This window comes from Myxocyprinus asiaticus, chromosome 43 (genome assembly GCF_019703515.2).
Source record: "Myxocyprinus asiaticus isolate MX2 ecotype Aquarium Trade chromosome 43, UBuf_Myxa_2, whole genome shotgun sequence".
Lineage (NCBI taxonomy): Eukaryota > Metazoa > Chordata > Actinopteri > Cypriniformes > Catostomidae > Myxocyprinus > Myxocyprinus asiaticus.
In genome coordinates, this window is record NC_059386.1 from 17,305,879 (window position 1) to 17,333,080 (window position 27,202).

At 37.2% G+C, this 27,202-nt stretch overlaps 4 protein-coding genes across 8 annotated transcripts in view; 1 reads left to right on the plus strand and 3 right to left on the minus strand.

The window, feature by feature from the left end:
- Positions 1–1,105: 1,105 nt before the first annotated feature.
- On the minus strand, positions 1,106–2,392 carry LOC127433230 (P2Y purinoceptor 3-like). The gene has a single exon (XM_051684950.1). The coding sequence runs from the start codon at positions 2,390–2,392 to the stop codon at positions 1,106–1,108; it is 1,287 nt and encodes a 428-aa protein (XP_051540910.1).
- A 4,809-nt stretch (positions 2,393–7,201) lies between these two features.
- Positions 7,202–13,071, minus strand: LOC127433949 (schwannomin-interacting protein 1-like). Its single transcript, XM_051686337.1, has 7 exons — positions 12,680–13,071; positions 11,958–12,170; positions 10,065–10,195; positions 9,890–9,977; positions 9,667–9,780; positions 8,229–8,346; positions 7,202–7,807 (listed from the first exon to the last, which is right to left on the minus strand). Exons 2-7 carry the CDS (start codon positions 12,150–12,152, stop codon positions 7,707–7,709), a joined length of 747 nt encoding a protein of 248 aa, XP_051542297.1. The 5' UTR covers positions 12,153–12,170; positions 12,680–13,071; the 3' UTR covers positions 7,202–7,706.
- Positions 13,072–13,905: 834 nt separating this feature from the next.
- LOC127433629 (uncharacterized) lies at positions 13,906–20,770 on the minus strand. Of its 5 annotated transcripts, XM_051685677.1 has the most exons (9): positions 20,385–20,769; positions 19,722–19,864; positions 18,893–19,113; positions 18,646–18,784; positions 18,005–18,144; positions 17,634–17,686; positions 17,364–17,488; positions 15,660–15,977; positions 13,906–15,305 (listed from the first exon to the last, which is right to left on the minus strand). In XM_051685677.1, exons 3-9 carry the CDS (start codon positions 19,105–19,107, stop codon positions 14,967–14,969), a joined length of 1,329 nt encoding a protein of 442 aa, XP_051541637.1. In that variant the 5' UTR covers positions 19,108–19,113; positions 19,722–19,864; positions 20,385–20,769; the 3' UTR covers positions 13,906–14,966. The 5 variants fall into 5 exon arrangements, with proteins under 5 accessions (XP_051541637.1, XP_051541638.1, XP_051541636.1 ...); XM_051685678.1 differs by lacking the exon at positions 19,722–19,864 and having other exon boundaries at positions 15,660–15,917; positions 20,385–20,770; XM_051685676.1 differs by having other exon boundaries at positions 18,893–19,859.
- Positions 19,874–27,202, plus strand: part of LOC127433628 (uncharacterized) — a 37,547-nt gene continuing 30,218 nt past the window's right edge. Inside the window, exons 1-4 of the mRNA XM_051685673.1 lie at positions 19,874–20,141; positions 20,769–20,835; positions 22,844–22,922; positions 24,436–24,551. Coding sequence (XP_051541633.1) covers positions 22,902–22,922; positions 24,436–24,551 — 137 coding nt within the window. The 5' untranslated portion in view covers positions 19,874–20,141; positions 20,769–20,835; positions 22,844–22,901. The remainder of the gene's footprint in view (positions 20,142–20,768; positions 20,836–22,843; positions 22,923–24,435; positions 24,552–27,202) is intronic.

A 27,202-nucleotide genomic window follows, 5' to 3' on the forward strand; every position in this document is an offset into this window, starting at 1 on the left:
TTCTCACCCTCATATATCATATATCATATCACTTCAGAAGACATTGATTAAACCACTGGAGTCATATGGATTACTTTTATGCTGCCTTTTTGGAGCTTCAAAGTTCTGTCCACCATTCACTTTCATTGTATGGACCTACAGAGCTGATATATTCTTCTAAAATCTTTATTTGTGTTCTGAAGAAGAAATAAAGTAATACACATCTGGGGTGGCATGAGGGTGAGTAGATGATGAGAGAATCCTCATTTTTGGGTGAACTATTCCTTTAAGGCAGAAGAGTCACCTTGGGATGTGCATGACAGTCACAAATTAGTAGTGCACGAATCAGAAGTGCTTTAATTACTGCATGAATATGAAATGTTTTATTTCTAACAAAGATGTAAAAGATTAAGTAAATTTCATCAATGTGAATACCAATATGTCAAATAACAAATGTCTAATGTTGCTAAGGAAATGGTGAATGCTCAGGAATTATATGTTCACACGTTCAAGCATAATAATTTACGAAAGTAGTCTGAAAGTGTGTGACTTTGACTGTCTGGATGGGGAAGTGCCAACATGTTAATAAGACCTGAGATCACCAGGTGCTTATAAGATCCCATATTGTAAAAATGTGTGCTTTTATCTTTCAGAAACATTAGAAAAGTACTGCTTTATTCATTACAGAGTGCATTTAAAAAGAAGTCTTTGTTAAATTGTAAAACACTAAGGATGTACAACTTAACCACAGTTGTAGGATCTCAACAAGATATAGTGCACACCTTGCCTAATAATTTAGAGCTAAACAACATGTAAATTAGTAACTTTATGCTTCCTGTTTCTTGTGTATATTCTTTAGTTAACTGTTTCTTGTCAGTCAGCAACTTGTAACAACTTGGTCAGCAACTTGTAACAAGTTTGGTTATTATTTAATAAACTCCTATTTTATTCATACTTAAAGATTTGTAAAATTTTACTCATCAAAAGCAAACAAAAAAGAACATTTATATTTAAAAGAGGTGGATGGATATAACTGCTAGATCAGATACTAGTATGAAGCATGCAATCCGAACACACCCACTGAGATATCCTCCCGTGCATTCCTGACCTGCAGTAGTCAACTATATTATTCCTGAAGATTTGAGTCAATCTCATGACCTTCATCTGCTTTAGGTGAATTACCCTGCTCTTGATCCTCTACTTCTTTTTGTCCTCCAAGAATCTTTAAAGGCCAGTGAAGGTATGTTTGATGACTTGCAATGGTCTGTCCACAGCAGGCTAAGCTTTTGTCCCCTGTTAAGAAATAAAGTAGTGCATTGAGCCACGAATTGCAGGACGCCAGGGGCCGAGTGATCTTGTAGCAAATGGAGACCATCCGCATGGTTTGGCACTCGACTGCCTTTGTTTCTTTGAGGATGAGGAAGAGAGTCCGTGTGATATGGAAGGGAAGAAAGCACAGCGCAAACAAGAACGTAATGGTGATGATGGTTTTGATGGACTTCCGACGCCTGCTGATGTACGTAGCGTGCTGGGAACCAGAGATGGACATGGATGTTCTGTCTTTGACCCCTTTGACCCCACTACACATCCCCCCCTCCTCCTGAATATGGGGCTGGGATGGTAGCGACTGGAAGATGGTACGTACCACTTGTGAGTAACACCAAGCAATGACGATGAAAGGGAAAAAAAAGCACAGTAGATGAAGAACAATTCCGTAGGGTACGTACTCTGAGAACTCGCTGTCTATGGCGTCATCCCAACAGTTCCGGTATACTTCAACGTTTCCTGAGTTTGTGCTACCTGTGGACAAAGGATCGCCCACTTTGTTCATCCCATCCCCTAACATCCTCATTACATCCCCAGTTTTGGCAAAACGGACAATCGGGCAGGTAAGAATGAACACTACTACCCATATGGTAGTACAAATGCCTCTAACCGCCCGCTTGCTCTCCAGGGCGATGGTTCTGATTGGATGGCAGATGCCCATGTAGCGATGGATGGATATACAGGTGAGAAAGAAGATGCTGCAGTAGAGGTTGAAGTAAAACAGGAAGCGCACCAGCCTGCACATGAAGTCTCCAAACACCCAATGATCACGCATCACGTAGCTGGCCACGAGGAACGGGAGAGAGAAGCTGTACATCAGATCTGTAGATGCCAGATTGACCATGTAGATGAGCGAAGTGTTCCACTGGCAGCCACCCCTAGAGCGGTAGGAACGCAGAAGAACTGTGGAGTTCAAGACGAGGCTGAGCAAGAAGGTCAAGGAGTAGCAGAGAGGTAAGATGACGTACTTGTACGACTCGTCAATGCTGCAGCTGTGTGGTGCAGTGTGATATTGAACATCTGAAGCATTGGTGGCCAACAGCACCAGTGCATTAGAGATTGTGTGGGGAGAAGCCATGGTCTTCATGATCATCTGTTGTGTATCTTTTAACCACAGATCCACATCGTCTTCATCCGCAACTCTTTAGAGATCTCCCCACTTCAATCTAAAAGGCCCAAACTTCAGAGTTTTCTCATTAAATTGTCTCCTGTGAGTACATAACTCCACAAAAATGGTGAAAAAAGGTGAACATTAAAAACATTTTTATCCAATATTTGGTCCAATATCTAACAATAACACCTTTAATACATTGTAAATCAGCTTTCAACTTTACAGTGTGTCCTATAGTATATTTCCAAGCAAACTGCAAGTTTACCAATGACTCAGCCGTTCAACTTTATCTGCATTTAGTGCTGATTCAGCCTCTTCTGCTCTATTACCCCATCAATAAGTAACAAGCGATTCCGTAAATCCCTTAATTCATCTCTCCATCCCCCATTTTAGCTCCTATTTAAAGGAATATTCTGGGTTCAATACAAATTAAGCTCAATTGATAGCATTTGAGGTTTAATGTCGATTACAACAAAAATTAACATTGACTCAAATTTTGGAGAGTTTAAAGGCAGAAATGTGAAGCTTATCAATTTAGCATTTAAACTGATTCTGCTAAAACTCATGTATTTTTTGAGCTATAAAGTTGTTTAAATTGTCATGTCCCGGAATTACAGGGGGTGATCAGTCATCATGGCAACAAAGTTTTAAAATTGGATATACCATGACTTTACACAGGAATAGTTAGTAAGCGATTTTATTACGCTAAAATCGTGTTAACATGCATATTATTGATGTCTTTTGGCTGTACATTTGAAACAGTGGGCATTTTAACATTTACAGATCAGCCCATTCACGTCCATTGTAAGTGCCTCACTGTAACCCAGATTTTTGCTTTTTTAAAGAAAAGGAGGTATGAGCCTAAATACATTTTTCTAGGGTTGCCAGATTCTTCAAATAAGCTGTTTTTTTTCTTTAACTGAATTTTTTTTTCTTTGCATATTACAAGTATGATCAACACACACATCATTTCCCGAACTAGCTGACCCTGACGGCAATGAAAACTGTGGAAAGCGTGTGCTCTGAGATGCCTAATTTATGTTTGGACATGCCCACATGGCTGATGCATTCATCTATATGCACATTACCTACATCGCATGCAGCCCTAATGCCATGTTTGATTCATGGAATAGTCAAGCTTGTTTCTAAAAGGCAGCTTTGGTATTACAATACCATGTGTCTTGCCAGGTTCCAGTAAATAATTAATACCCCATTCATTCAGCCAGAAATGCTGATTGGAAACCCAATGCAGCGTACAGTACAATACAAAATTGTGCATATTAGTTATAAACACCAAGATTTTGACTGTGTTAATAATCATTTAGAGAAAGTGAAAATATTGATTGAAAAAAGGACTGTAAAAGGAAATAATGTTTATTCATTTATATCTACTGTTCATTATTTATTTCCAAATATAAAGGCAAAGTGTGCTGTTACACATAAACCACAGAAAATAGATCTATATGAAATATCTTACCTGTTTCAAAGGTCAGCAAAAAAGATAACTCCAAAATGCAGGCAACATTTATTAATTCCTTCATGCATTTAATAAAAGGTCAAGACAAAAAGTTCAGTGGCGTATAAGTTTCATAATGCTGCATGTTTCTTTTTCCCTAGCAACTACAAATATCTGTTTACAAATAACTTTATCAAGCAATTATCCTGCTAGATTGAACTAATTACTTTTTTCAGTCAGTAATGATGTGTGCTTTCCTCGTTTCTCTCTGGCTTTTCTTGTCTCTCTGCCGTCTCTCTCTGTGTCCACTGTGCATGAATGGTCAGTCAGCTGAGGTGCATGCAGTTCAGTACATTTATATTCAGCAACCTTACAGAAACCTACAGGTTGTGAATTATGTAAAACGTACAAGTCAGCACAAATAATATAACACTGTTTGGGATAGAAACATTTTCAAAATTGTCTGAATTTTAAAAAGTCACTATATTTAGCACTGCTTTTTCAGACCATTAGGATTTATGTATAGTGAGAGTTTCGTGACAATTTAGCCCATTTCTCCCAAATTTTTCATTCTCTAACTGTATTGAGGAAAATGTCATTTTAATTACTGTAATACATATTGTTTTTAAAGATATATGTAATTAAATAAAATCAGCATAAATAAAATGCAACACAACAAATAATACCATATTGTATACTTACAATTGTACTTTACAAATGTACCTTAAATTATATATATATATATATATATATATATACACACACACACAGTATATATATATATATATATATATATATATATATATATATATACATATACAGTGTATATATATATGTATATATATATATATATATATATACACTGTATATATATATATATATATATATATATATATATATATATACATGTGTATATATATATATATATATATATATATATATATATATATATATATATATATATATATATATATTTATTTATTTATTTATTCGTGTGATATATGACCCAGACATCAGCTCTGCTTTGCATTAAAGAGGCCCTATTATGCTTTTTGGGATTTTACCTTTCCTTTAACATGTAACATAGCTCTTTGTGCATGTAAAAGTTCTGCAAATTTACAAAGCACAAAGTCCACGCAAAAGGGAGTTATTCTCTCCCACAGACAACACTGCTCAAGAACTACAAGAAATGGCTGGATTGTAGTCCATCCTTTTTTTCCATAAAGTATCTATGTCACTATGTAACACATTTGCATAATGCCCGTGTAAGGGATAAAGTAGCCCTCAAACAAACGTAGTTATATCAGAGGCCAGGATGAGTTGGGTTAGTGTTGTCGCCATGTCGAGAAGATGCTGTTTTCTTCACTGCAAAAGCAAAACCTCTTTGTTTGGACTTCCAAAGCCAGACGAATTGAAGAATCAGTGGTTACAATTAATTTTTACCACTATTCCTCAGCAGTACAACCACAACCAATGCCGGATTTTCAAGATGGTTACTCCCGAAAGATAGTGCAGTTCCTACATTGTTGGGACAATTTGGCGCTTCAGGATCACAACCTGTAAGTATGCTTGATTAGTTGTGGATTTATCTGCTACCGAGTGTTCAAATGCAGAGTTTTGTGTTGTAGCTACAGTGTAAACCCAGTGCACAGCTATAGGCCCCTGCTAACCTGCTAGCTAATGTTATTGTGTTGAAATAGTTTTGCTAATCAGCTGCGGGCCCACTTTTACCAACAATTGTGTAGAATTATGCAGATTGTTTGTTATTCTTACTATCATGAATAGTGATCAAGTGTGGAGATGGACTTATTTTTACAAACGGTCATTTTACATCTGCAATCCACGGTAATGCTAGGCTAACTTGCTATGTAACGTTATTGTTTTGGTAAGGGTTTATTATTCAGTTGTGGGCTGGCTTTTACCTAAAACTGTGTAACAAAATGGTCGATCTCAAGAGTCTTATATAATTATATAATTACAAGCTGTAATGTTATGGCCGCTATCGGTAGCCCACGGCTAACTTGCTCACTAACTCTCTAATACACCCGGTAATGAGGGAGTAAGCCTCTGTTCTCCGTTCATGTGAAAAAGTTCAGCTACATCCATTCCAGCTAAAAATGACTAACTTCGATGCACTACGTGTCTTTTACTTGAAGCTTTGTTAGGTTCACAATAATCAACAGTGTACTTGTAAGAAAGCTACAAAATTAAAACATACTAATGTGAAACATCCTGCTTAAATAGTGCTTGCCAGGTGGTTCGGGTCGATCAGCTTGTTCTTCCAAACTTTTATTATCGGACTCAAACTGGTATGGCAAAAACAGACGCCAATGTTACCATAGTTACAATAGTGTTTACAGCTGTTAAGGAAACTAGGCTGTGTCTCATTTGGAAGGCTGCGTGCTAGGTAGGATGCGTCCTTTGAAGGCTGCAGTATACCGAGCGTCCTCCTTTAAACAAGTCTCGTTTACACGAGACGGCCTTTGTAGGACAAACGGAAACGGAATGTAACATGGTTGCTATGACAGCACGCCACTCTTTAACAAGCGTGAGTGCTTTGAGTGAGAAGGGAACAAAGTCCCTCTGGAGGGGAACGTATGAGGTACATTTTAGGAGAGTTATAATGATGTAAAGTGAAAAGAAAATAGATTTTACAGGTGTACTTTTAGTTTAATACTTTATTTTAATTATATATTAATATAATGATACATATTGTATACTCTGCACCCATCTACTGATGTACTTCAACTTGGGAATGAACATTACTTGCGTTTGAACATTATATTTACGGGCAAATTGGCGTCATTTTTTTTTTTTTTGACATTTCCGTTAAAGCAAAGATTTGTGGGTTGTGAGTGCCCACGAAGGATACACCTCATGCATCCTCCAAATTCCCATGAAAGAAGGTTGCATTCGAAGTGTCCTACTTGCTTTTCTGAAATGAGACAGCCTCAATGACCTATGCGGGCGTCAAATGCGACCTCCGGAGGACGCAGCTTTCCAAAGGAGACACAGCCTGAAACTCAGTTATGGTAAGGAGCGTTACATTTCCAACACACGCTCTACGCGGTTGACCAGTCACAACAGACTAGGCCAGTTGACCAATCAAAGCAGACTGGGCTTTTCGGAAAGGGGGGTTTAAAGAGACAGGACCTAAATCAGAGCGTTTGAGCCAGAGGATGAAAATAGGTTTAGCAGAAATATACAGTATTAGAAAAAAAAATTTGTTTTTTGAACATTAAAGCATGTAGACCCCCAAAATAAAATCATGAAACTGTAAATTTGCATAATATGGGCTCTTTAAAATAAAAAAGGCAGACAACTGCATATGTAATATAAAATTAATGATTTATTAAATTATTGTGAATATTTAGCATTGAGATATACTTCTTTCTCACATATAAGTTTGATACAAATGAGTTTTTTTTTTAAAAAAGCATATTCATGACAGACAGCATTATTCATGCTGTTTGTATTCCCATGACAGTTACATATACTGTATATCAAAGGAATGCATAAAATAACTGATGATTAATACATCACAGTAATTGATCACATATGGCTTTGACAGCAGCTTATAATATTCACCATGTATGGAAGCAAAGTTAACCCATAAGTGATGAGACATTAGGGTTTGTTATTAAGGCTAAGTTGTTCACAATAAAACTTGTGACTCTAAACAATGTTACTCGCATTTCTGTGAGCTTTACACTTCTTCAAGATGAACAGGACATTCTGGCCTTTGTTAGTCCACAGGGTGAGTAACAGTACATTATACTGCTTTCAGAAAGTGCCAACGTTAAACTGCAGTTTAAGCAGAGTTGCAAACATCATTCACAAAGATGTCATATCCTGTACATCCAGGAGCAAGGCATCTTGTTGAGTCCGAAGGTGGTCCCGTATTACAAGATGTTTCACCAGTTCTGAGCTCAAATCTAAAACAACAATTCAAATTAGTGTATGAGTAAAATCAATCTAATTAATGTGACATAGGCATGTCAAACACGAAACCCAAAAATACACTGCAAATGAATTTCTTTATGAAATTAACATTTTAATAAAAAATAATAGTGTTGAAATGGATGACTTGGACCAGATAGTGAAGGAAAAGCAGAGTATCCAGCATACATGGGAACCCATCACTATTATTCTAAAGTGTGGAAAATAGTAGTAATATAGAATGAATCAGTGTATCCAAATTTTGACTGTTTTTGACTAGATTTACACTGATTACAATTATAACTTAAGTTGTTGTATTATTGATTGAAAACGCTGCAGCCATTTTATGATTACCGTTAACTGTGTTTACAATGATTACAGTGTCTTTAAGGATTGCACCCTTGTAGAAAAACATACCCTGAATGTCTTCAATCAGTGAGGTCCTGAGCGCATTTAGCTGTAGCAAAGAGCAAGTTTGCAGATCACTAAGACTAAGAATTGTTCTCCTTATGTTCATGCTACTGTAGGTTGGTTCCTAAAAAAAGAACAGAAATATGCAAAATTATCAGAGAAAAGACAGCTAAAGCTGAGTGCACACTGTACAATTTTTACGGTCCTTTATGAATGTTGCTTGTCAGACTGTACGATATAATCCTAGAAAGATCTTGGGTAAAAGCCATGACACACTGTGCGTCACTATGTCAGACTGTTTGATACACGTCTCGATTGGGTGTTCTGGGTGTCACACTTCACGACTGTGACACAAAATTTCTGATACTGCAAGAACTTGGTTGGAGGCTAAGATTCATTGAATCGGCTGTCAATGAACATGTCACACTAAGTGTTACTAAGTGTAAGATGGACGATTTTGCTGTACGAAGAGAGAAATCCTTTACAATCCCTGAAATTAGGCCAAAATCGTACAGTGTGAACCTGGCTTAAAACAGTCAAAAAAAAACAAAACAAACAAAACAAAAAAAACGGCAAACTTGATTAAAGGTATAGTTCACCCCAAAATGAAAATGTTGTCATTATTTACACACCCTCATGTTATCCAAATCCGTATTACTTTTTTTCTCTTCCATAGAACACAAAAGGAGATGTTAGGCAGAATGATAGCCTCAGTCACCGTTCACCTTTAGTGTATGGAAAAAAGATGCAATGAAAGTAAATGGTGACTGAGATTAAAATACTGCCTAACATCTCCTTTTGTAGTTCACCCACAAATTAAAATTCTCTCATCATTTACTCACCCTCATGCCATCCCAGATGTGTATGACTTTCTTCTGCAAAACACAAATGAAGATTTTTAGAAGAATATCTCAACTCTGTAGGTCCATACAATGCAAGTGAATGGTGACCAGACCTTTCAAGCTCCAAAAATCACATAAAGGCGGTATAAAAGTAACTCCAGTGGTTAAATATGTCTTCAGAAGTGATATGTGTGGGTGAGAAACAGATCAATATTTAACTCCTTTTTTTACTATAAATCTCTACTTTCACTTTCATTTTCTGATTTATAGTAAAAAAAAAAAAAATTTAAATATTGATCTGTTTTTCATCCAAAGTGATTGGATTGCTTCAGAAGACATATATTTTAAACGCCTGGAGTCGTTTGGATTAATTTTATGCTGCCTTTGTGATTTTTGGAGCTTCAAAGGTCTGGCCACCATTCACTTGCAATTTATGGACATACAGATCTAAAAATCGTTGTTTGTGTTCCGCAGAAGAAAGTCATACACATCTGGGATGGCATCATAGTGAGTAAATGATGTGAGTATTTTTACCTTTTTGTGTGAACTATCCCTTCAAGTTCAAATAACACAATATTCTCACAATTCTGCAAACCTCTCACCTCCTTCTCTTTCTGTTCGGCCCATAACTTGTCTCGGAGAGCCCTGAGTGCTGTTCTCACTTCCTGTTTAAGCCCTGGAGAGCAACTCCTACGTACCTCTGCCTTACAAGAGCTCTGATGATGAAATAGCTTAATGCCTTTTGGAACCATATAAATCATGACCCGAGATACGACTCATAAATCGAAAAACAGTGAAAGTACTTTCACAAATCTCTGTGCCTACCTCTTTGCTTGATGCCCCTTCGTCATCCTCCCCCTCACTCTCACTGTTATTGATGAAGCAGAGCTGAAGATTTTTAGCATTATTAAACCTGCATGATGGAAACACATAATGGACAGTTCAATAGAAACATCAGAACTCATTTTCTGAACATTATGAACCTGCATATGTGAAATACCGTGACATTACGACAGGGACACGGCAGGGACTATAGTCTTCCTCATCTGTCCATGGCTCCCTATGGAGTGAATGGTGCTTCGACTCTGTCCAGCAACCAAGTATTCTGTCTCGCTCCGGTAATCCCAGGCTCTAAAACAACAGGCGGTATTTACTGTAGTTTGACTATTTACAGTACAATCATTGCTGGATGTGTCAAACTTCATTATAGGGAGGTGGTTTTCAGGAAAACTTTTTGGACAATATTCACTGTAAAAAGTGACTATGGCAGTTGGACCTTAAAGGAATAGTTCACCCAAAAATGATAATTCTCTCATCATTTACTTACCCTTATGTCATCTCAAACTCGTATGTCTTTCTTTCTTCCGTGGAGCACAAACAAAGATATTTTGATGGAGATAAGATGTCTGTTTGTCAATACAATGCAAGTGAATCTGTTCACACCCAAAACCAACTGGATCACTTCAGAAGACATTGATTAAACCACTGGAGTCTTATGGATTACTTTTATGCTGCCTTTTTGGAGCTTCAAAGTTCTGTCCACCATTCACTTTCATTGTATGGACCTACAGAGCTGAGATATTCTTCTAAAATCTTTTGCATTGTATTGACAAACAGACATCATCTCCATCAAAATATCTTTTTTGTGTTACATAAAAGAAAAAGTCGACATAAGGTAAATGTTGTAGGGAATTATCATTTTTGGGTGAACTATTCCTTTAAGGAAGTACAACTATTTCCACTTGTGATAGACCAATATATCGGCCAATATTTGGTCATTTTGAGATTATCTGCATTGGGCTAAATGGCCGATTATAAGAAATTGCCATTCCGCAACTGTGTTCTTTTAAAATGATAGTTCACCCAAAAATGATAATTCTCTTATAATTTACTCACCCTTATGCTGTCTTTTACTCTGTGGAACACAAATGAAAATTTTTGAAGGATGTATGAAGTATTTTTTTCCATTCAATGCAAGTCAATGGGGTCCAGCACTTTCAAGCTCTGAAAAGGACCTAAAAGTAGATAAAAATAAACCATAGGACTTAAGTGGTTTAATCCATGTCTTCTGAAGCATTCCACCTAACTTTTCTATGCACATTCATGAGAGAAGCTCATTTTCGAATCCTCGCACTTGACGCAAGCGCATTCCAAAGTTCTTGTGAGAACATGCGTATGCGTCGAGTGTGAGGATACGTGACAAGTTTCTCTAATGAACATACATAAAAACTATCATATTACTTCAGAAGACATGGATTAAACCACTCGTATGGATTACTGTTATGCTGTATTTATTTCCTTTTTGAAGCTTGAAAGTGTTGGACCCCATTGACTTCTATTGTATGGACAAAAGCAAAAATCCCTTAAAAAACTCTTTGTTTGTGTTCCGCTGAAGAAAGAAAATCATATGAGTTTGAGACGGCTTGAGGATAAATAAATGATGAGAGAATTATCATTTGCAGGTGAATTTTCCAATTTAAATTAAGCAATTTTGTGCACGTCTTTTAAATCGTATTATTTATATCAGCATTACATCGGCCATCTGCCATTAAAAAAAAAAAAAAAAAACTTAACATATTGGTCGACCACTCATTCCTACCTGATCGAGCTATTTAAGAAACTTTTTATTGGTATAAGACAATGTATTCAGGTTGATTCAGTCATATTAAATAATAGGTTTGACTTATATTTGAAATTTTTAAATAAAATATGAATAATTAAGATGTTATGTAATACCACATGAAGTGGATTTAAAGATTTCACAAAATGTTTTTTTAAAGTGTTGTAATACTATTAACAAAGACAAAGATTTCCACTTTGTCCCTGTTTCTCAAGTGCCTGTTTTCAGAAATATTCCCTAAAGTGAAATATAATAAATACTACATGTTCATACCTCTGCCTTTTCCCTTCTTTGCTCTTCCTGCCTCTCTAGCTCTGCAATTCTCAAGCTTAAATCCTCCCAGTGCATGATAGGTAGGTCTTGATCACCCAGGGGGGGGTCTGCACACTGCAGTTTGATCCCCTGGTCAGAGGTCGAGGGGTCATCAGTGATCTTCTCATGCTGCCCACTATCAGGATTCTCCTCCATCCGTGATGGAGAGTAATGCTAATCCAGCATAGACAGGATACAGGATATAAACACAATGATTACATACATTTAAAAAGTTCATAACAGAACACATGCACACTTCAGACTTCATTTGATAATTTCCAAATGGGTTTTGTATCACTAAAAAAAGATTGCTTTGACTAGACTTGAAATAACTTGCAATATGTAAAAGACTAGAAAGTTGTGTATGATTAAAGAACTTTAATGTGGTTCCCTTCTGCATTAAAATGCCTGCTTTCAGAGAAAACAACTACAGAACTGTCAGTTGCCCAATCGCACTGAAGTGAAGCGCAGGTTCTTTACTGTTTAGCTTCGTGACGCACAACAACTCTGTAAACGTCGTGTAGACCAATGTGAGTGCCAAGATGTTTCTCTTTAAATCTTACACTTTATACTTAATTTTAGAAGTGACAAAGTTGGTTTGTATCATGACTGAGCCCCTCCTATTCCTGTTTTTGTTTTTTTTTTCCTCAAGAAGGGGGTCAAGAACAGTATAATTCACTCACCTCTTTATCGACAAACTAAACTTGACATCGCGACGATCACCCCCGACCACAAACTTCAATGCATTTAGAAAATCACGCTGTTTAATGAATTACTTCACACCACTTCAGTCCTTCTTCTGTTGGAGGAAACACCCCTTTAGCGTTCCCTTTCCTCCCGCCCTCCCTCTCTGTGTTTCTTCTCCCGATGTTTTCTTAATACTAACTGTTAGCAGATTGATCGTTTGTGGCGACTTTTGTAGATATCGATCTTCTTCTGAACTTCTTCTGAGGGGAGTTATTTGTGTTAAAAGTTTGGATTTTGCGTGAATGTTTGGTATACTTTTCTAGTAACAGCTGGAAAGTGCAGATAAGTCTGTTTGGGAAAGCTCGAGAAAGTAGGTGTCCGATTTCAGGATGACGACTCGAAGCAGACGGGAGAAATCTGCGGGACTGTGTCCTGTTGTTCACACTGTTGATGAAAGCTGTGATGCAATGCTTCAATAATGTAGAAAAGCCGGTGGGAAAATCACATCTCCCTAAGCCGTAACATTAACTTCAAATCGCAACTTTATATATTTAAATGCATGTCAGAGAGGAGCTCGAGGTTACTGATTTGCTGCTACCTTCATTTTAAAGTAGTTTATTAATGTAACGGACATATGTCAACAAACATTGCTCATTAAAAATAGGGAAAAACTTGGTACTTTACCAAGAAACCTAACCGACAAAATCTTTGCACATACACTGTAAAAAAGATTCTGTTAAATTCCCGGTAAAAATACTGGCAATTGCGGTACCTTAAAACTGTGACAGGAATCACAGGATGTTTTGGTGCTTGTATAAGTTAAAGTTCACAACCCTACATAACATTAAATGATATACTAGTAAAGGGACAGTTCACCCCAAAATAAAAAATGGTCTCATAATTACTCAGACCTTTCAAGCTCCAAAAAGCACATAAAGGCAGCATAAAAGTAATCCATGCAACTCCAGTGGTTTAATCCATGTCTTCAGAAGAAATAGGATAGGTGTGGGTGAGAAAAAGATCAATATTTAAGTCCTTTTTTTCACTATAAATCTCCACTTTCAAGATTAAAATTACTCTTATGCTGCCTTTATGTGATTTTTGGAGCTTCAAAGGTCTGGCCAACATTGACTTCCACTGAAACAACCTACAGAGCTGAGATATTCTTCTAAAAATATTCATTTGTGTTCAGCAGAAGAAAGAAAGTCACACACATCTGGCATGGCAGGAAAGTGAGTAAATTAATTTTAATTTTTGGACGAACGATCCCTTTAATATACCAACCTCGTGGAACTACACGTTCTGTACTTTTAAATGTAGGCTACTGTTAACCACCATAGTAACACAGGTTGTAAAATAGAAGGCTGCATGATGAATTGAAGTTTATCAAGAGTGGAGGAGCATAAAACACCTCAATGTACATAACTGATATGAAAAATAGGAAGAAACATAATTATTTCAATAAAATACAATCAAATGTGATGGGTCACACAGAGACTTCTAAGAAATTAATTTAAAAAAATAGTTCACCATAAAAGTACATGTATTGTCTCATTAAAAATAACACATATTCACAATAAACTAGTAGATATTGGTAACACTTTACACTAAGGCTTCATTCGTTAACATTAGTTAATGCATTAGGTATCATGAACAAACAATTAACAATATATTGTTTACAACATTTATTAATCTTTGTTAATGTTAGTAAATAAAATACAATTGTTCATTGTTAGTTCATGTTAGTTCATAGTGTATTAACTAATGTTAAACACATTTTCATTTAAAAATTGTATTGGTATATGTTGTAATTAACATGAACTAATATGAATAAATGCTGTAAAAATATTTTTAATTTTTAGTTCATGTTAACTAATATTGTTTACTAATTTTAACAAATGGAACCTTATTGTAAATTGTTAAGATATTTCATACTTTTTACTTAAAACAAACGGCATTATTCCAATATTTTACAGCAAAATTACATGTATTGTGATTAAATTGTTTCAGCATATATGGTAAGACAACCAATAATAAAAAAAAAAAAATCTTAAAAAGTTATGGGAATTTCTTTAGTGAACATACATTTTTCTAGTTAAGCTCTAAAGCATTTCCTTGGCTAGATATTGTTCTTTGTGAGTGCAAATCTATTAAATGATTTTTTTAAATTATTGTCTAGTACTCACAAATGACTGGAAAAGTAATACAGATTTGTTTGTCAAAAGATGTGGGAACCCTGATAATAGGTAAACAGTGAAAATCTCATACATTTGTCTTTACACTTTAAACTTTTTCAGTTTGTTCAGGTTGGCCTTCCAAAAGCTCCCACTGTGTGGCATCAATGAGCCTGTAGTTCATCTGTCTGTATTTCTGTGGGTGTTTCCGCCTCTGTCTGCCCACCTCCTCATAAAGGCTCTGAATGACTGGCTGTGGAGGTGTGAATTGACCCGCTCTGGCCAGATCCGAGTAATAACCCCATTGACCAGAGTCCAAATGGAGCAGATGCTTCACCTGCACACCTGACTCCTGTTTTCTTTGCATATCACCCTGTATTTCCTTCTCCATCTCCTCCAGGGTAGGCAACTTGACTGAACCTTCAAGGACAGCCAGGGCGAATTGAACCTAAAGATAAATATGATTCAGGGAGAAAGAGTAAGATTTGATAAAGAATTCATATTCAATATTCAAACCATTGAATTTTACATTATTAAAGAGAAAAAATGTCACCTCATGTTGTTCAAAACACATATGACAATGCTTCCGTGGAACACAAAAGGAATCTTTTTGCAGAATGTTAGCCTCAGTCATCATTTACATTCATTGTATGGAAAAACAAATATGCTATTAGCCCAACATCTCCTTTTGTGTTCCAGAGAAAAAAGAAATTCATGTGGGTTTGAAACAAGAAAAGGGTGAATAAATAACAGAATTTTAATTTTTTTGGTGAACTATACCTTTAAGCTGCTCTCTGCTTACCTGGTAGTTGAAGTGTATAAAAGGGCAAATAATTTTGCAAATGCCAACAAAAAAAATGGAAGGGAAGGCAGGGGGCAGCAAAAACTTGTAGAGCGGAAACATAATATGATCCTGTATTTCCAGGCCCAGCTCTGATGGACAGAGGAAGGGGAAGTTAAAATTGTATCCTGTACAGAGCAGAAGAACATCAGCCAGGGTCACTGATCCATCCTTGAACTGTAAAGACCCATCTTCCAAGACCCCACCAACAGGGGTAGCCTGCTTGACACCCAAAGGCAGAGAGAAGGGCAGAGATGGTTTGTTATGACTTAGAATCACCTAGAGATAAAGATAGAGGACATAGGTGTGAATGAGAGAAATAAAACTTTGCACTTCTTAAAGGGGTCATGAAATGAAGAATAAAATTTTCCCTGATCTTTTGACATATAAGAGGTCATTGTACTATAAAAGACATACTGTAAGTTTCAGAGCTCAAAACTTCCTTCTCAGTACAAAAAGAGCATTTGTTGAAACCAAGCTGCCAAAACATCTTGTTCTCTACTTCCTCCACATTGTGATGTCACACTGTGGTAGACTTCTGCATCTGACTGTCTCCACAACAACGCATCAGTGCCTACTTTACCTTATCACTTTGGTAGCCTGCCCAGTAGTGGTGAGCAGTGAGATGGCAAGTAGTGAGAGCAGGTCAGTCAAGATCAGAGAACCAGTCATAACAGTGGGCATGTACTGTCAAGTCTTAAAGGAGAAACAGCACCAAAACTGAGGGTCTGAATGAGGGTGGACAATGATTATGTTTTACAAATATATGAATGTTTTTTGTGCAGAAAAACTTTACTAATGTGAAAAGTGAACCTAAAGAAAAATATTGTCATGTCATGACCCCTTTAAAGACCCCATTAAATGACAAATGCAACTTTCTTTCATGTGTTTTTTGTATTTCATATAAAGCGCTACAGTCTGTAGTTACTGAAGTAAAAATCCCATTAATTTCTTCCATAGGGGAATTAAGCTGTTCAGGTTGTAGTCCAAAAACCTGGAAGAGAATTCGCGATGGGTTCCCTCTGGATTTTCCTATGAGTTTTTATAATGGGGGTTTTCAACTCATGAGAAAAATAAGGTCTGTGGTAAACATTACTTGAAGATATGTGGACGTTTTGTTCTACAACATAAATTACATAGTCATACCTCAAACATGAATTCTGAATTTGTATTGAATTACATACTTTTTTGTAAAAACATATGGCGACTTCAAAATTCACGTTGTAGAACAAAACGTCCATGTATTGTCAAGTAATGTTTACCACAGACCTTATTTTACTCATAAGTTGAAATACCCCATTATAAAAACCCATTGGAAAATCCCGATTGAATCCATGGCAAATTTGACTTCCGGGTTCGCCTACAAATTTACTGAACAGCTCTATTGATGATTAACAACAACTTATACTGTAAACCTTCAAAGACAGACCTACAGTGAGCTTCGATGTTGTTAATCAATAGGATATGCATCTGTTGAAGCTACTAGTCCATAATATTTCAACTTCATGGAGGAATAATAATAATACAAAAAAAACTATTGGCAACTATCAGCATTGATTTTTGCCGATAACCGATAGTTCTAAAAATCAACTGTCGGCACCGATAAATCTGTAAAACCGATATATCGGTTGACCTCTAATTGTGAGAAGGATCTAAACCACAAACCTGAGCACTGGCTTGGGCTAACTCAATGGAAATGTCCACACCAGATGCTCCGGCCCCCAAAACCACCACTGACTTGTTAGCGAAAGGCTCTGGATAGCGGTATGAGTGACTGTGTAACACTTTCCCTGAACAACAGCAGCGGAAGGCGAAGATTAATGTAGGAAGATGAGAGACAGAAAGATAAAAGGGGAGATGCAGGGGTGTAATGAGACTAATGGTTAGGGCTTTCAGGGTTATGCATTTGTAGTGATCAGTGATCATTTGTTGTACCTTTAAAATGCTCTATTCCAGGAATGTGGGGCAGGTGGGGGTCGGAGTAATGCCTGCAGAAAGAAGAAAGAAATATGAGTCAGCGCAGAGATGCTAAAGGACTCCTGTGGTCTTCTGAATTCCCTCACAGAAATGCCACATGAATACATAACATAATACTCATTCACACTGCATCTGAGAGAATTCTCATCCTCCCTTTCGAAAGAAAAAGCGACTGGGTGCATTATGGGGTAAATGAACATGCCTCTATTTGAATAATGCTATGCATTTTGAACATCACCACAAAGGCACAGTCTGAGATTAGATGCAATTGTGTCCATTTGAGCATGTCTGGGAAATAAAAGGACTCTTTAGATGGCATTCCTCCTTACCCATTGCAGACAAACACAGAGTCGAACGTCTGTGCGTTACGGTCTCCACATGTGTTGCACGAAATTACCTCCCACGTCACAGCTCCCCCCTTCTCTGTCTCCATGGAGACAGGCTTCACCTTTTCCACCACAGTGTTGAACTGTGAGGGACAAAGCATTCTGTCATAAGCAATATTCTTGCGTCCGTTGGTAAGAAAACTACTTACTAATACTGCGAAAGTTTAGAGATCCCTCATGTCTCTCAAGATTGTGTGCTGTGATGCTCAAGTCTTTGATTGACAAGCAGGGGTCAGTGGCCTTCTAACCCCTGAAAAAGAAGCTTCATCATGTTTGACCAGTAATGGCTGTACAACAACAAATGCCTCTGAACAATGATTGACCATTAGGTTTCTTTGTTTATTTGTATAGTATGTTCTATGCAGAGTTTCATGTACAGTACCCCCACAGATGGACTGGGTAACCTATGATGCGGTTTAGCAATTGTGTTGTAAAATTTAATAAAGTAAAAAATATTGTCAACCCATTCTTGCATCATTTGCTTTGAGACAAACGCACAGCAGGTGTACTGATGACTGATTAGGCAGTTCGGGTTGCTTATACGGTCTTGTTTAAAGGTCATAGACACTGGAACAAACAGATACCTTAATACAAGCAGCAATATCATGAATCTCACAATATTTTTCCAAATACTCCTGAACCGCTGTGTGGTGCAAAAAAGATGGTAGGTGCTCATCAAAAGGGAAATCAGGAAACATCATAACCTCCTTAGGCAAATTGGTCCTGAAATCAGACATGAGATTTCATAGCACAGTTTCATAATTGGACACAGATCAAATGGAATCAAAGTAAACTGCATGGAAAAACATGGTTACACTTACTGTTATTTACCTAAGGTCCCTATACATACTACTGTGGATGGGGCATCCACTGTCATAGGTTCCCACTCGTTCCTCATAGAACCAGGTGCCACCCACATGCTCGGTGATTTCGTACACAACAGGTGGATCAAAAGTCTCTGGGCGAGACAAGATGTGTCGAGCGGTGCAGAGGCCCGCGGCCCCGGCCCCTATCACCGCTACACGAACTCTTCCCCTCTGCTCCATTCAGATCTATTTGGAAAATGAACCAGCTACGTAAACAGAAATGACTATATAAAACTTAAGGGGCGGTTCACTCAGAACATGTTTTTTTGGATCTGTCTGCTCTGTTTTTAAATTGTTTTTCTACATAAACATGCACTAGAGATGCACATCTTCGACTGCTGCGCCGCGTCTCACTGTTTTTCCAATGTCTCGTGTAGCGTTTTTTTAGACGCCGTGTCAAGTTAAAGGAACTTAAAGGAATATTCTGGGTTCCATACAAGTTGAGCTCATTCGACAGCATTTGTGGCATAATGTTGATTACCATGCAAATGAATTTCGATTCGTTCCTCCTTTTCTTCTATTTTTTTTATTTTCTCCCCAATTTGGAATGCCCAATTCCCAATGCGCTCTAAGTCCTCATGGTGGCGTAGTGACTCGCCTCAATCGGGTGGCGGAGGACGAATCTCAGCTGCCTCCGCTTCTGGGACCGTCAATCCGCGCATCTTATCACGTGGCTTGTGAGCGCGTTACTGCAGAGACATAGCACGTATGGAGGCTTCACACTATTCTCCACGGCTAACTCACCACCGCCCCACTGAGAGTGAACCACATTATAGCCACCACAAAAAGGTTACCCATGTAACTCTACCCTCCCTAGCAACTGGGCCAATTTGGTTGCTTAGGAGACCTGGCTGGAGTCACTCAGCACGCCCTGGATTCGAACTCATGACTCCAGGGGTGGTAGTCAGCGTCTTTACTTGCTGTTGTTCCTCCTTTTCTTAAAAAAAAAGAAAAAAAAAAAAAAGCAAATAAAAATCGAGGTTACAGTGAGGCACTTACAACGGAAGCGAATGGGGCCAATTTCTGGAGGGTATAAAGGCAGAAATGTGAAGCTTATCATTTTATAAAAGCACTAACATGAATTATTATGTTAAAACTCATTTATTATTTAAGCTGTAAAGTTGTTTAAATCCTTGTTTTTACGGTCGTCTTAAGGTTTAGCATTATGTTGCCATAGCAAGTTGTAAAATTGGATATAACTTTACACAGAAAAGGTTAGTATACGATTTTAGCACACTAAAATCATGTTAACATGCATATTGTTTACGTATTGTGTCTATCCTTTAAAAAACGGTAAGTATGTTAACTTTACAGATTCGCACTACATATTCACTTCCATTGTAAGTGCCTCGCTGTTACCCAGGTTTTGCTTTAAATAATAATAATTAAAATGCGCATGCGCACTGTGCTTGTTTATCAGTCCAGCTGCAGGTCTCATATGAGTCAGAACCAATTACCTGTTCAGGATCCGAAAACTCTCCGCCGGTAATCACTACTCACACACACTACAAAGTTCACACAAAGCTGTTTGCTGCGGAGATTTAGCGAGCATAATCCCTCATTTTGAATGCCTGTCTTAAAAGAAATGTTTGGTCACCACAACAGTTTAACAATGTGTCAATAATGTGAACTTCGGTCATGTCTTTGAGTCAGCTGTCTCCTCCAATCAATATGGATTTCTCCTCTGTTGTTTGCCGTGGGATGGCTGTATTGGCTGAAAGGAAAATCTTCCGACGAGATCACTTTATAACTCAGCTCTTATCAGTAACGATACACTCACTGTCAGTTATTTAAAAGTTTCCCAACTGCACCAGTACATTTCCCCTCTTTTCTTTTACTAGGAAATTATCTGAGTGGCTGTAAAAGGGGCGGAAGATATAACGACCGTGTAATAAATTCAAAATAAAGGTACAAACCCTCTTGCACTCACTTATTTTAAAAACTATGATAAAGCTACCTTAACATTATCTAAAAACTATCTGCAGGTGTGAAAAGCTGAAAGGGCCAGTTACAATTTCATGTGCTCAGTGAACTATGAAAATAGGTAGCTATTGTTTGATGTGAAGTTAAAGTATTTGTCAAACCCCTTATAAACAAAAAAGTACAGTGGAGTTTCCATGGTACAGTTATGGTCATATCATGGTAGTTTGATATTTACAAAGGTACTGAATGATATTTATGTACCATATTTATTTAATGAAACATTAAAGGAACTTCAAAGAATACTGTGGTGCATGTCCAAAAACATGGTATTACCATGGTATTTTTTTTGTTACTGACCACTTTGTTGAACATGGATATTACAATACAGATATTGTTGACAGGAAAGTGTAATTTAATCAGATTACAAGTCGCAAGCTAGTGAGAAACTATTCTCAACTGGGATATCTAACGATAAGCTTTTTTATCAATGTATGCCTACTTTATCATACCTAAAATATAATAGTTTACATTGTTAAAATCCCATAGCTGTAGGCTACTGTGAACTTATTGAATGTGGACATCACACAAGCTATGCGTGGAACGGGAATACTTGAGATGTGTTTCATAACATAGCAAAACACCATAAAGATTATATTGCATTTAATTAAATGTAATTATGTTTTAATTGTGTGATTATAATGAAGTAGAATTCACTGTAGGCAGTTACAGTCACAATTTGTATTTGAGTAGGCTATATAAGGCCTGTATTATAACATGCTTTCTACAACCATTTCTGAGGTAAATTATTCAATTCTAGGGAAGGGTTTAAGAAAAAAAACCATAAAAGGCACCAAGTTGAGTGAATTTCCCACATGGATTTGGCCATGGTACCTAGCACTGTATAAAAAAACCTACATTTACTATGAATATTTAGGACAAAGGGATAGTTCACCCAAAAATGAAAATTCTCTCATCATTTACTCACCCTCATGCCATCCCAGATGTGTATGACTTTCTTCTTCTGCTGAACACAAACAAAGATTTTTAGAAGAATATTTCAGCTCTGTAGGTCCGTACAATGCAAGTGAATGGTGATCAGGCCTTTGAATCTCCAAAATGCACATAAAGGCAGCATGAACGTAATCATATAACTCCAGTGGTTAAATCCATATCTTCAGAAGCTATATGATATGTGTGGGTGAGAAACGGATACATTTTTAAGACTGTTTTTACCATGAATTCCCCTCCCTGCCCAGTAGGTGGTGATCTTCACAAAGAATGTGAATTGCAAAAAGCAAAAGAAGAATGTGGAAGTGAAAGTGGAGATTGATAGTAAAAAAAGACTTAAATATTGATCTGTTTCTCACCCACAGTTATCATATCGCTTCTGAAGACATATTTAACCACTGGAGTCTTATGGACTACTTTTATGCTGCCTTTATGTGCTTTGTGGACCTTCACAGGTCTGGCCACCATTCACTTGCATTGTGTGGACCTACAGAGCTGAAATATTCTTCTAAAAATCTTTATTTGTGTTCAGCAGAAGAAAGTCAAGCACATCTGGGATGGCATGAGGCTGAGTGAATGATGAGAGAGTTTGGGTGAACTGTCACTTTAATTGTCTAAAAACCTGACCTGTGACAAAATTAAGGTTAAAACATCCGTGACGATAGATTTGTGTGTGGATACTTTGTGGATGAACATTTCTGTCTACAAAGTGTTTCCATTTTCTGGTCCTTTTTTGTCTAAAGTTATGTCTTCTTTGACTCTTTGGAGTTTACTGACATTTATGGAGCTCACTGATCCATTTTTTCAGAGCTTTTCTGGTTTGATTTTCTACAGAGCAGGATGGACAGAGACCGCATGAATATGGGCTAATGTATGTCTATGCTAGAGGACATTCAGCTACTATGAAATTGGAAACGGCAGTTTTTGCCTATTCTCACGCATAACCACAAACATTTTCTGTGTTCTCTCTTTTCTGTTTAACCAGACAGGCCCAGGGGAAGGAGAAAAGGGAGTTTCTGAAAGAATTATGCTTTAGCAAGGAAATGATCAAAGTCCCTTTCAAGGCAAGTCAGTCCATGCTGTGACCATCTTTGGAATGCTCCCAACACATTAAAATCTGACAACAATAGTATAATGAATTGTGCTACTTTACCTCAGATCATGCTAAAAATGCTATTTTTCATGCTCATCCAGCTAATGCGCATGCATGTTCACGAGTTGACTGACAGGCAGGGTTGGGGAGTAACGAAATACATGTAATGTGATTACGTATTTAAAATACAAAATATAAGTAACTGTATTCCACTACAGTTACAATTTAAATCATTGGTAATTAGAATACAGTTACATTCAAAAAGTATTTTGATTACTGAACAGATTACTTTGCATTTTATTGTCATTTGTTTCATTTAATACTTAGTATATTCAGATGGAAAACATTTATACATATAAATGATGCGATCCAAAGTGCATTTGAACAGCGGTGAAACACTTTCTTATGATGTGTTACATTCATATGAGCAGACAGAGAAGTACGTTTGAAGTAAGTTTGGAGCAGAAGAAATAGAAATAAACCTTGTGTAAATTGTCAGCTTTACGCTAAGCTAAAATGCTATTTCTAGCCATTTTACATGTACACGTTACCAGGCACGGTCATATTTTTTAATCAAGAAAATTCAAGTTAGATCATAATTTGTTTTCTAGTAAGACCTTTGATATTAGGGCAAAAATCGTATTCTTGATGATAATTTTTGTATTGTTTTCCTGTAAAAATATCTAAAAATCCTTCAAACAAGATCAATTTGATTTAACTTGTTTTAGAAACAACACAGCATAAGATATTTAGGTTTTTCAGAGAATGTATTTTTAACATGTGTTTTTTGTCTTACTGTACTGGCAGAGTTTTTATAGTCAAAACGTGATAAAATCTACCAGTGCTGAAGAAGTAATCCAAAGTATTTTGAATACGTTACTGACCTTGAGTAATCTAACGAAATACGTTACAAATTACATTTTACAGCATGTATTCTGTAATCTGTAGAGGAATACATTTCAGAAGTAACCCTCCCAACCCTGGCTGCGCATTAGTTTCTCTGGTGCATAAGGTGAATCTAAATCTGAGAGATAGAAAGAAACATGTAGTAGCACAGATACATTACACTGAACATTCATTCAACATGTAAGTCTATTTTTGAATAAAGTGTGAAATTTGCATTCGTCTCGGACCCTTTGTTTAAGGGGTTGTTAAACAGTCACATCCGATGCAGTATAAAGCAGCCCAGGAGGATGAAGTGTCCTATCCCGAAGGCACGTGGGCCGAGAACATTAAATAATTTTTAATTCAGATAACACATTCTTGTCACATCTCTGGTTTGCCTTCTGTTCCTAAGCATTAATCTTTCCACCTTATTGATATGTATCAAGATAATGTCCTCAGATTAGTCAGGATTAGCGTCAAGCACACATGACAACATTGTACTTAACCTGATTAACCCAGCTGGGAAAGATAAACCTCCTGCGTCCACCTCCTCAGTCAATTATGTACTTGACATCCATAATCATTAATGTTATTTACAGACTGCCTACCCCACCATAGGAGAGTGTGTTTACTTGTACTGGAAGAGAGGTTATAGAAGGGATTCTTGCCTTACTTTTGATCAAAAGAAGTGGCAACTTTTGGGTGCTTATAAATGGTGAGTGAAATTCTTATTTGTCTATTTTAGCATAATACATTTTTATCATACAACCTAATTGCATGAGGAAATGAAACCATAATCATGTAATTTATGAAAATGAGTTAGTGTCCTTTAACAGTTAAAGGTACATATATATATTACAATATAGCATTGTGACTGAGACTTTCACTAAGGCAAGCATTCATATGTTCTTCAGAAAATATAAAAATGTAGTTGTAATATTTCTTTTATAAAACTACTAGGGGGATCATATTACAGTCATACAAAGGGGCGCAGTGGGGCCGAACCTTCGGTCCCTGTTAATGCAAATGCAATTTTGCACTTTCACAATTGTATGGTATATGGAGAACAGAAGGATACAGGCTCATGCCTCACTATGAAACATCCAAAGCAACAGGTCACAATTTTCCCAGGAGCCCACTTGATGGCAGCAATAAGTCAGCCTCTCAGGTTTGGTGTCCTAAGGCATGATGATTGGCATTGTGTGTGATGTGTACAATGGCAGGCTGTGGGTTGTAAGAGTGGGAGACATCCAAAAAATCAACAACACACAAATATGACAATTCCTTTCACCCTCCTATATTTGTCAATTAGAGATAAGAGAATAGATGCTAGTCTCCAATGAAAAAGCATAAACTCTTGCGGGGGTTCGAATGATGTCCAGTGGGGGAGGCAAGGAAAGAGTGTTTTAGAGAGAGAGGACAGCTGGCAGTTCTTTGTCTCAGACAGGCAAAAGCATTCAGCCCACCAGTCGTATTTTATGTGGAGGTGTTGCTGTGCCACAGTACAGTGGCATGGCCTTACTGTGATACATATATATATATATATATATATATATATATATATATATATATATATATATATATATATATATGAGGTGTAGGATTCTGTATAGAAAATCTAATCATGTATGAAAGGACATGTAGGTGCTTTTATTATATCAAAGTGTCCCAAAAACGGAGAAGGAGACAGGGATAGTTCACCCAAAAATGAAAATTTTACTGTTGTTCCAAACCCATATGACTCTTTCTTCAGTGAAAAACAAAAGGAGATGTTAATCTCAGTAATCTTTTGTTAATTGATAGAAAGTCGTAAGTGTTTGGAGTGTGAGTAAATGACAGAAATCTAATTTTCATTTTGGAGTGAACTATCCCTTTTAAAAAGCACAGCAATGGATTTATACTAGAGCAAGAATAACATAAAATTGAGAAGAAGGGCAAAGCAAAGAGAGGAGGAGGGGGAGAAGGAGAGTCAGAAATAGGGAGAGGCAAAGAAATGGAAGGAATGGAGTGAATCAACCCTATTTTCCCCCCTCTTTGTATTTTAAATTCAGCGCAGGTTGCTTCCTGGCACTTCATGGTTTCGACCCAGCCGTATGACGCACCGCTCCCAGATGAAGGGGACCTGCTGCTGTTCGGGCTGATAATGATAATAGTTATGATGATAACAGTAATAACCAACTTCCCATGTCGCTCTCATCCTGCCAGCTGCTTACGTGTTAGGATTATCAGCCGCTTTGACACACTGCGGTGGAGATGCGGCAGTACCCTGGAGCGCGTGTGTGTGCGTGCGTTCGTGTGTGTATTTGTGCATGCATGCATGTTTGTGAGTGTTTATGTAGTGATGCCCTTAAATCCGTCTCCCTCCCTCTATTTCCTGTCGATTACACTCTTGTTGGTGGCCCATTCAGCTGTAAGCCCTGTACTGATGTATGATTTCTGATGGTGGTCAGGAGAGGGCAGTTACCCACTCACCCTCTCCACCTTTAGAGTCCCTTCAGGTGCACCTGTGCATCTGAAGGAGAGACAATATTGCTTCTATATGGTGCAAAGAGCATATTTTCATTCTACTGTAGGCCCTGGTGTGAATTCCATTTCACAAAGAAAAATAAATTTCTCATACTGACATCAAGGACAACTGGAACGGAAATCATGAATACATTTAAACTTTTTACAGATGTCTACAATTCTCTTAATACAGTTGTAATACTATTGAATTTTTATTGGCACTTATAACTTGATTCTGATTGGTCAATCACAGAATTCTGCAGCCAAATATTATTTTATATTGACCAGTAAACTGCATATTTGACCTTTGTTTCCTACTAGCTGCACTCTTTCGTCCAAAAATAATTAACTTTCAAAATGTCAAGCTTCGCCATCATTTAGAATGGATTTGAACTAGAGTACATTGTTAGTTTTATGTACTGAAGTAAAAACGAAAATCTCGTCTTTCTTATAAAAGTTATTATGTTTCTACTTCAAATCATTGCAGAGACATTATCATTTAAATATTGTTTGTCATAAACCCTGCCATTGAGTTTTTAGAGAAACAGTCTATTGCGACTTCGGACTCAAAATGATAGAGCGTGTCACGTATTTCAAGTCCAACCTGGTCTCATTACAAGTTGTTATAATAGTACAAGATGGCAAAATCGTATGAGTTGCCTCATATAAAAAGTTATGACTTTTACTCCCATAGAGAAAAATACACAAACCAAGAATCTCCCTCCCAGAGAGATAGAGAGAGAGAGTAATAGATCATCCAAGTTCTGAGTTTCTAGCTCCAAGATGCAAGGAACAACAGATACAACAAAGTTCGGAACCCCCATACCAGTGAGACATCAACAGAAACACCAGTGACATGGT